This window comes from Polyergus mexicanus, unplaced genomic scaffold (assembly GCF_030449975.1).
Source record: "Polyergus mexicanus isolate NDT 795.1 unplaced genomic scaffold, iyPolMexi1.0 SCAF_27, whole genome shotgun sequence".
NCBI lineage: Eukaryota > Metazoa > Arthropoda > Insecta > Hymenoptera > Formicidae > Polyergus > Polyergus mexicanus.
The window spans coordinates 3,571,117-3,581,864 of NW_027223347.1; the positions used below are offsets into that span (position 1 = coordinate 3,571,117).

General features: G+C 36.5%; 1 protein-coding gene across 1 annotated transcript in view; it reads left to right on the forward strand.

Moving 5' to 3' along the window:
* Positions 1 to 10,748, forward strand: part of LOC138943531 (uncharacterized) — a 35,754-nt gene that overhangs the window by 23,799 nt on the left and 1,207 nt on the right. The window contains exons 2-6 of the mRNA XM_070314421.1: positions 8,880 to 8,983; positions 9,077 to 9,243; positions 9,466 to 9,712; positions 9,790 to 9,948; positions 10,026 to 10,213. Of these exons, the coding sequence (XP_070170522.1) occupies positions 8,880 to 8,983; positions 9,077 to 9,243; positions 9,466 to 9,712; positions 9,790 to 9,948; positions 10,026 to 10,213 (865 nt within the window). The remainder of the gene's footprint in view (positions 1 to 8,879; positions 8,984 to 9,076; positions 9,244 to 9,465; positions 9,713 to 9,789; positions 9,949 to 10,025; positions 10,214 to 10,748) is intronic.

Here is a 10,748-nt window from a genome sequence, read left to right on the forward strand (position 1 = left end):
CGAAAACTTTTTCTTATTCCATCCCTCCCTCGCCCCCTCCCTCACCCCCTGTTCCGTGAAGGACAGTGCCGGAGGAAAATACGGCAGGATAGATCGCGAAATATCGCGCAGGGCATTCATACACACATACACACGTACGAGAATGCTAAACAATGTATATTGGCAAATTAATTTACTGATTGTACAATATTTTTAACGGAACGAGAGATATTTTTGTCGGAGATTGAAATCGGTCTTTTCCTCGCCAATCATCTGGCAATTTCTCACGTTATACCGTACCGTCAAATCGTCGTCGTACGTAATATTTTGACGTGTCCCATACAAAGTGTAGAGAATTTAAACGTACAAGAGGAATATACGTGTAATATGCCGGTTTTGATCGCTGTGATCAACGAGGAACAGGGGAAGGAGTTACACACATACGTATTTGTAATACACGCGTACACATGCGCCGGGCGAGAGCAATTTCGGAAGCGAATTGACGTATACAAACGTAATATTTGTATGTAATTAGAGTATTATTGTTTAAAGCGTATATATAATTGGTAGTGTTACTTTTGTTGCGACTTCGTTTGAATGTTCGAGACAGGGCGACGATTCCACTCCCGTTGAGCGCGTCGAGATTTGCCGAAACAATGACGGGTATTACGGAGCAAGTTTACTTTCGCATACGATCTATAAAAATATCTTATTTGTTTAGGAAAACATTATTCTTCGCGCAAATAAGAGAATTTTATTACGATAATAAATATAATATTGTACGGTTCAATTTTTTTTTTCATCTTAATCCTTTTCATTAGTGGAACGTGACTAACTGAAGACGTCTTTGATGTGGGATTTGGAGCGATCGCTTACTTTGTTTCATCGATAAATCCGTCATTTTGCGATGGCAAATCTCGAGGTAAAGGATTTGCGGGAATTGACGATGCGCGAATTCGACGGGGAATCGGCGCCGGACGAAGAAAATGATGCGCGTTTCGTGCGACAAGATGCGATTGAGGAAGGACGTTCGCGGGGAGAATTAGGCGAGTAATAATTGACGAGGCGTGGCGAAGTGGAAATTCATCGGCGATAGTCTGCTACTAATTGGACCGCGATCAATTTTCGATGAGAAGCGAGCCAATTTCGCGCCGAGCGATAAACCGATTGAAAACCAAGATCTCTGTTGATGTTGTTAATTTTTAATGCAAAGTCGGGATATATATATATATATATCCGTGATCTGCACAGTTGGAAAATCTGTTTTCTTCTTAAAAAATATGTCGGTTAAAATTTTTGGGCTAAATATTTAACATATTTATGTGTTAATTTAACATAATGATGTTGTGTTAACTCAAATTAAATTACTGAAACGAAAAAATAACACATTGCGCACCTATTTTTAATTTTACGCGATAGATATATTCCGTGTTATTAGTGACAGTTAAAATTTACAAAAAAAAAAAAAAAAAAAAAATGTTGATCTTATTCTACAATAAGAGTGACAATGAGTACAGTACGTCAATAATATTTTCGAAGTTAATTTTATCATTAAAAATATGTTGATTTTACACAAAATTTATTTCATATTACTTTGAGCTGTTCGCGTTTATTTTATGTCAAAATATTAAAGTACTATTAGTGTGTAACCATTTAACATATCGATATTATGTTAAATTAAAACACAAAATTTTGTGTGGATCGTTTGGCACATGTAATATCTGTTAAGTTTAACACAAATTTTTCAATTGTGTGTGATCGTGTTATTGCTTTTCGAAAGAGATGGTTTTCTTTTTTCTTTTATTAACACGCAGCTTCCTTTTGGCAATTAAGCACGCCGTCACGTGTGACACACGCAGAATCTATGATTATCCTGATTAATAATATCGGTTCGATGCGATCTTCGGGCTTATTAAACGCACGTAAAAATCGAACATCGCGTTTTCCGATATGCGCAAAAAGTAATCCAGGTTTCATTTATCGGAAGCTGAAGCACTCTATCTCCATATTACTGTCGGAGGATATTAAAATGCTATTGTGTGTGTGTGAAGATACTTCGGACCGATTATCACCGAAAGTGTATATGTGTGTGTATATGTGAAGGCTTTAATTAAATTCTCTTTTAATAATAAAAAAAATCTGGCTTAAAAAAAATATAAAATCTTCATATGTATCATAGATAATTTTCCACTTCGTTACGGATGCTGCGAAGCTTTTACTATTTAAGCCTTTTTTACGATCGATGGGAAATTAGACGCGGGAAAGGAAGGGTGCGAGAAACGAGGTAGAAAAATATATAAAAAATTACGATAAAGAAAATTTCATGTAAGCGCCTCGCGAGCGTCTATTCGAGATCCAATGTAGCGCCATAACGAATGGTGAATTTTTGAACGAGAGAACGAGAACGAAACTTAGAGAGATAAAGCGAGATACGGGATTGCGAGAGGGCAGGTAAGAGCGCGCGTGAGAACGAGAGAGCGAGATCGGCGTTAAAATCGATCAAAGGGCATTTTGTTTCGCGATCTCTGTGAATGAATGCGAGAGAGTGATGGCGAAACGATCGCCGGTTGCGTACGTGGTTCGTTGTTTTCAAACATGTGATACGTCAGCCGGCAAGCTCGACTTCCGGGCATGACTTTGGGAAGAAGCCGGCTGGCTCCCTTCCGGTCGTCGGCAAATCAAAAGGCGCCGCGAAAAAGTGTCGGAAGTGTCGCATCGGAGGTCGAAGCTGGCTGGGTGGCGCACCTTACGAAGGTTCTTTCAAGTCTAGAACGCTCTTTTGTTGACGGTTGATTGTTGTCAAAATGGTTGTGAGGTATATTACTATTTGAAGTATATTAACGAGAGAGAGAGAGAGAGAGAGAGAGAGAGAGAAAGAGAGAAAGAGAGAACGAAAGAGAGAGTTATACGAGGGACGGATGTGATGCGGGTTCGGCGAGAGATGTCACGCGATTTCCATCAATGAAATATACGATTCGATAGACCAGAGCCCTCGGGGAAGGCTTCGCGAATGGGATTCGCATGCGAAAATTTTTTCCCGAAAGTTCGAAAGTCTCGCTCGCGCGAGCGATCGTCTTAAGGTGGGTTATACACTTAGCGAACGAACACCGAACGAACAGCGAATGCAAACATTCGTTATTATCATTCAGCAGATATATACGCCAAAGCGAATGCGAACAGAACGTTCGATTCGCATTCGGCTCGATTCCCTCATAGTACTCTGCGTTGATACCACTGCTTTCGTGCGAGAAAAAACGTTCAAAACGTTTCGCATTCGCTGTTCGTTCGGTGTTCGTTCGCTAAGTGTATACCCACCTTTACGAGAAGAGACGAGGTGGAGAAACGTGCGCTCTCGCGGGATCCCGTGTCGAGGGGGAGGGGGGGGGGGAATGGGAAGGGGCGAGGGGGGGGGGGCGGCAAAAAATTAACGTTAAACTAATCGAAATTTACTTTTGACGTTGCTGATCGTTGCACGTGGGACGAGAGTTCGTTACTAGTCCGGTGTGCGCGCGCGCGCGATTGTTTTTTAATTCCGCGGCCCGTAATTGTTACGATATTGCGTGGAAAAGCAGCAGCAGCAGCAGTCTGATAACAAATAACTTGTTTATTTGTTTTATTCAATTGCAATTCAAAGATTACATTCAACTCTCGACCCATCCAAAATGTTGCATTCTAATCCGTAAATTCTTTACATTTTTGTTTCAATAATGGTACGAATTTTATATTTCATATAAAATACATATATATATATATATATATGTTGCAACTCAATTATATATTAACGTTGATTTAGATCTTATCTACAATTTATGTAATTACGTAATTACACGTTAAATCGTATAACGAAAAATTCGCAATCGCGGAAAGAGATTAGAAACCGCGAGGACGACGAAAGTCAATTTAGAAAAAAGGCGCAATTTGCTATAAATTGCCATTGTTAATTATATACACACACACACACACACATATATATATATATATATATATATATATATATATATATATATCGTAATTAAACATATACACGATGATCGGACGAATTGGAACGCCATAAAGAAGACTGAATGCTTTTGCGAATGACTTTGCGAGCGCACGTTTTCCCCTCGCGGTAAGATGAACGTGTTACACACAGTCATCTCCGAAAGAGAAGCGCGTACAACTGGCATTATATACATACATTATAACGTGGAGTCCGATCTGAATCGATGGCGTCGCGACGCCTTTTCGCGTTTCCTCGGAGACGCTCTAACGAGGACGCGGACGCGCGTTCTGATCGGGACTCGGCGGATGAAGAATATGAGACTGATATAAAGCAGTATTCGGGTGCGAGAAAATTTGTAAATTCGCGAACAAATTATTACGCGGCTTAGCCTTAATAAGAAAGATTAATTAGGTTTATATTCTCGGCGATCCCCCGCGGTGGCGAGCGTGGTCGCGCGATAAAAATTTATCTCAATTGGCTGTAAAGGGAAAGAAAGAAAAAAAAAAAAGGATCGGGGGGAGGGGAATAAGTAGAGTGAAAAAAGACACGTACCTCTCGTCGAGGGTCGACGCCCTCGAGATATCCGCCCTCGCACGACGACGTATCTCTCTTATGTATAGTGAGAATAATGTTATTAGATAAACTTAAGCGTATTTTAAAAGAGCGAAGAACCGTGAGAGGAGAACCGGAAACGCAATGCCAGTTGTAAAACGGTGGATAACGCGAGAAAAGGACGTGTGTCTCTCGATCAAGACACTCGTTCTCAGTGATAACGATGGAAAATGGAAAAGGTGGAACGGTAGGAGAGAAACGCAGGGAGAAGAAACGCAGCGTCTATAATATCGCGATGGGGCGGGACGGGGTGGGAAGGAGGGGAGCGAAGTAACGGGGATCCGTGATATGGGAAAAGCGACATGTATGTATATATGTATAATCGCGATAAATATATATATATATATATATATATATATATATATATATATATATATATATATTGTATATTTATCGGGGCCGTCGGGGATCGACACTTTTCGTTCTTTTCTTCTTTCATCATTGTCTTTCTTTCTTTTTTTTTTTTATTCTCGTCTTTTGTCGCGTCATTTTTTGCGGTACCGGTTTATTTTATTTTTCTTTTTTTTGTCCCGGACAACCTGTCGCCGCGCGAGAGATACGATTCGCGAGTGCACGCGCTCGCGCACACCGCAAACGCTGTTCATGTGTATAGATTATTTTGGAATACACGGATGTAGGGGGGGGGGGGGAGGGGGAGAGAGAGAGAGAGAATGGGAAGAGGAAGGGGAACAAGGGGAAGAATAGAGAAACGACAGCTTTACCGATAGTGAAACAGTAGTTATTTGCAACACGTGCACACACACACACACGTAACACACACGTATTACACATGTAAAGCGATCCAAGCGATACACACACAAAAAAAAATTGTACGAATATAACGATTGCAGTTAGGTGGGACCAAAAACGACATTATATCTCTATGTGCATATCCAAGCAACGTGTAATTTAATTAATGAATTAATTAATTATCCATTATTAATGACTAGGTAAAGTAAAAGATCCATCGATAGCAATCGAGAACGATGACGAATGATTAACGAATAATTAGCCTATTAAGTTTGTTTATTGATACATTATTCTATGATATAATTATTATTATTATTATTATTATTATTATTATTATTATTAACTTTATTGCCTTTATTATTATTTTATTATTGCATTGATTAAAATGGCGATGATAATATTATTATTTAAATAACGTTTTAAGGCGATCATCTTTAGATATTGAGTAGAAAACAAGTACGTATCTATAATTATTAATTATTTTTAATTATTATTATATATATTCTTATTATTATTATATTATTATTATTATGAGACATTTTGTTGTATTATTTTCAATAAAATCAATTGAAAAAATATTTAATTTATCGATTGGTTGTGGTTCCCGCTTCTCCGAATGTATCGTACAACCGCGTGTGTTTCTAATTTCTTTTAAATTTTGACGCCCGTAATCCGAATATAATGCGATTACGCAACGCGTCCTTTTAATTTGTAATACATGAAGTGAATGACAAAATAATTTAACAGTGAAAGAAATTGAAACATCTCAGTTCTTTTTTGTTCATACACGGGGAAGCGCGTCCTTGTCTTCAAGTCCGTCTCATAAGAGGATTGTTTGCGATCGCACGGGCAAGTTTTCTGAAGTTAATAAAGCTTTCAAAATACATTTGAGAGATAAATCAACTCCGAAGGTATCTATATAAAGATATGGTATTTTTATTGCCATTACATTAATTTTAAATTATTCACTGAAGTTTCATTTATAAAGTACTTGATTGATCTAGACTCTTATTTGAAACATACATATTTGAAGTATACGCGAATTTTTTAATCGATTTATTTATTTACCTATCGTAAAGCTATTGTTTTTAAAGTATCGTTAGAGAGCGACATGAAATACATAGAAATTATAAACGACTTGCGAATTAATGCTGTGGTAAATAATAGAAGAACTAAAGGGAGAACTCTCTGAAACAGTTCTTATCAATAAACGCGAATGAATAATGTAGTCTTATTTAATATATAAAGAAATTTTTATATACGCTGCGCGAGTATTAAGACGCACAAAAGTTGTACTCATTGAACGTTACTTCTTATTACTTTAATAATTGACAGATTGTTGGAGTTGAAAATATTAACATTTGTAATGATCGAGATTTTTTTCTTTAGATATCTTTAAAATTTGTGAATTTTCTACGATATTAGAGTTATACGAAAAAAAATATATGAATTTTTGTCTTGTCCGATAAGATGTCCGATAAAACATTTTATTCGGAAGACTTGACGACACATTGTAACTTGCGATCGCAACTGCCACTATCCCATCTGTCTCATACTCCTTTTTTCCTACTTTATTTTATCTTTCATTCGAAGTATTTGATAGTGATCGAATTTAATCGCGTCTGTATACGATTATCTCTCCGCTACCCTCCAATCATCCAATCCTTCGAATCCTTCCTCTTTGTACACCTCTATCCCTCTTACTCTCACATGTCTCTGGATAATTTTCGTGATTAAATATAATGGTGGAGGGGGGATAGGGGGAGGGAGGAGACGGAATAAGACTATCGTAAGCGTGAAAGGAACGGGAAATGCGAGATAAATGCGAGAGGGGATGGGGGAGAGGGGTTGGGGGGAGAACGATATAACAAAGCGAAAACCAGAGAGAGAGAGAGAGAGAGAGAGAGAGAGAGAGAGAGAGAGAGAGAGAGAGAGAGAGAGAGAGAGCGTGTTATATATTATGAGACAAAAAAGAAATGGAAAAAAACTAAACGATAGAAGAAGAAGAAGAAGAAGAAGAAGAAGAAGAAGAAGAAGAGAAGAAGAAGAAGAAGAAGGCACGGAACAATAGGAACAAATGAGGAAAATAGTTGTAAAAGAGTCACACATACATAAACGCGTACACACGACACGTGAAAAAAAAAAGAAGAAGAAGAAACACAAATGTACTAAGTAAGTTCATACTGCGTATTGCCTTTCTGACTTCGGTGTGAAAATATATAAATAAAAAAAGTCAGTCGCGTCGGGGCACGCGTGTATGTTTTCGCGCGTATATATATTATATATTATAGTTATATTATAGAACATTTTTTTGACAAGAGAAAGAGAGAGAGAGAGAGAGAGAGAGAGAGAGAGAGAGAGAGACGAGGATTATAGCTGCTTCCGCTTCTTCCCGACCAGCCTCTTCATATTTGCTTCTGGAATTCGAGAATCCTTCAACACGTACAAATGAAAGAAGATATGATGCATTTTTCAAGATCACTTTCTAGTCTAATTCCCTGAATTTGAAGCCACATTCGATTGGATCAATGGCGGTCGCGGAAGTAGCGGACGGCGGTGTCCGTTGCGAAAACTTTTTTCACGATTTCGTAAGAGAAAAAGGTCAGACGCCGCGCGCGCGCGAAGTCCGCGCGTCCCCGCCGACTGTGTCTGTTTCATGTTTTTCAATATTTGTAATTTATCGATAAAATTATAAAAGGTATCGATACATAACAGTCTAAAGTGTGCGCTACTCTACATAATATTATTATATATAAAGTATAAAAGTATACATTATATATATATTATATATATATACATATATATTATATATGAAAAAGTATAATATATATATATTATACATACATTGGGATTGGTGAGAATATACGGTTTTTTCGCTTTGGAGTGTTATTTTCTGAAAATATTGAACAAAATATGGAAAAAAAAATTAATAAAACCAATGAGTAAAAACAAAACAAAGGCTGTCTACGTGTTGATTTTTTTTTGTTTTTTATTCTCACCCGATGTATTACGGCCCGGCGCCGTCAACGACGATTCTCTCTGCTAGATTTTGCAATTGCATTCACATCGCGCGAGCGCGCAGGTGTGTGCGTGCGAGTGTCGGATATGCGAATAACTTTATATGACGCGTGGCGTAACCTGATTCTTTTCAATTTATGATACACGAAATTATCAAATCCATATCGAGAAGGAGATTCGAACGATCGAAGGAGAGCGTAATGAAAATGAAAACGAGGTTATTTAATACGATATAATATAATTATATATATTTAACAAATTTATTTTTAACATTTTCTCTTGATTCCCAAAACATTCAATTTTAATATGATGGATTTAAATAATATATATTGTTAACTTTATAAATCAGTACACGCGAACATCATATATTTTTAAACTGCTAATTTTCACATATCATTTTACTACAAATGCGTGTTTGTTTTATGACAGATATATACATTTATTGATTTTGTCATTAATGAAAATGTCACTACATCGTGACAGTAATAATTCTATAAAAACTTTTTATTTCCCCATTTGATGTTTATTAAAAGTATAGATGTCTGAAAGAGTTATGTATATGCCAACTCTTCCGAGTACTTTTAATAGTCTCGTCGGGAAGACGGTGAAGATCGAGACGGAGGAACCGCAGGATCTTATCGAGTAGGTGAAAAATCTCAAATATGTGAAATACATTTTACATTTCAGAGAAATTGAAATTACAAACGAATACTTAATTGTCACACACGCATGCAGATTGCTAGGTGATCTTCTGGGTGTTACAGATTACAAAACTAACAAGGCCGCTTTCTGGTTCTTGGACACTATAGCGCTGCAACTTTTACATTATAAAAATAGTCTAGATGATCAGCATAGAAGTGTCCTAATTAGCTGGTTGGCTGGCGAAATGAAATTAATTCGAGGTAGTAGATTATTTAAACAACTATTGAATTAATATTCTCGAAATGATATCAATTATAATATTTTTATACATAATTCTTATGTAAAAAATAAATCTGCTAATAAAAATTTCATACATTTTGACTTCCTTCTAAAATTGTATAGCAAATTAAAATAAAAGCATTTATATGCAATACATTAAATGTGCAAAAATGTATTTTTGGAGACGGAATCTACTTTTGTAGATAAAAAGCTCTCGCGTGAAGACTTTTTCAAGGAAATGAGAATATTCTTTCTATATGTTGCTGAGACTATATCTAGTGGCGATCAATTGTTGCATTGGGAATTAATCGTGGATAAATGTCCCAAAAATATATCAACAGGTTCAGTCACGAATAAATCATCTAATGAGAAATTAGTATCGGAATACAGTACGGCCCAAAAAATCACACGTTCCTTAATTATGGAAAAATCCAGAGATTCCGAAAACAGGTAAAGACACATAATTCTTTAATATCATATTATATTCTATTTTAATTAAATTGAGTAAAATGCTCCGCCTTTTTAAGAAATTTGCAATGGAAATCGTCAAAACAGCTTCAAACTTCGTTAAGTATAGAGAATTCGCAAATAGATACATTCATAGATGCAAATGTTGCCGTTGAATCTTCCAACTTGACACATTTAAACATCGCATTGGATACAATTATTGAAGCGACGTATAACATGTAACTATAAACAAATACAATGCATTATTTCATATATCTCTGTTTCAATGATATAAGAATAATATATTTTTGAATAGGTATGCTAATGAATTACGGTATGCTCTTATACATGCAGTTTTTGTAACGCCAATACAATTACAAATTTATCATATGCCGCACACTCTCCGAATACCGCGTCAAATTAAAGTCGCGGATCCTAAAGAATGGTTTGACATACAGCTTCGCAAGCGATTGGAAAAGGCTGCCTATGAATTGACAATTCCAGGTAAATGATATAATAAAGTAATTATAATATATATATATATATATATATATATATATATATATATATAGGGTGTCCCATTTTAAAAGTCCCACCTTCATAACTTTTCAGGATCAACGTTTGAAGGAAAACGACTCGAAGGAAACAACAACGAAGGAAACGATAAAAGTTGTAGGGAACTAAGGGGGCTATCTAATAGTGACCTTGGATTTGACGTTAAAGGTCATTTTCAAAGTCATTTGAAGGTCAACTTCCGTTTTTTAAATGGAGGAACATTAAAGGTCAAATTCCGTTTTTTCAACACTTTAATAAAGTATGTGTGTAGTATTTTGGAAAGCTCTCGAGATAAGCTACAAGAATATGTAATGAAAAATAGGGGTTCCCATTTAAAAAACGGAAATTGACCTTCAAATGACCTTGAAGATGACCTTTAATGTCAAATCCAAGGTCACTATTAGATAGCCCCCTTTGTTCCCTACAACTTTTATCGGAGTCGTTTTCCTTCAAACGTTGATCCTGAAAAGTTATGAGGGTGGAA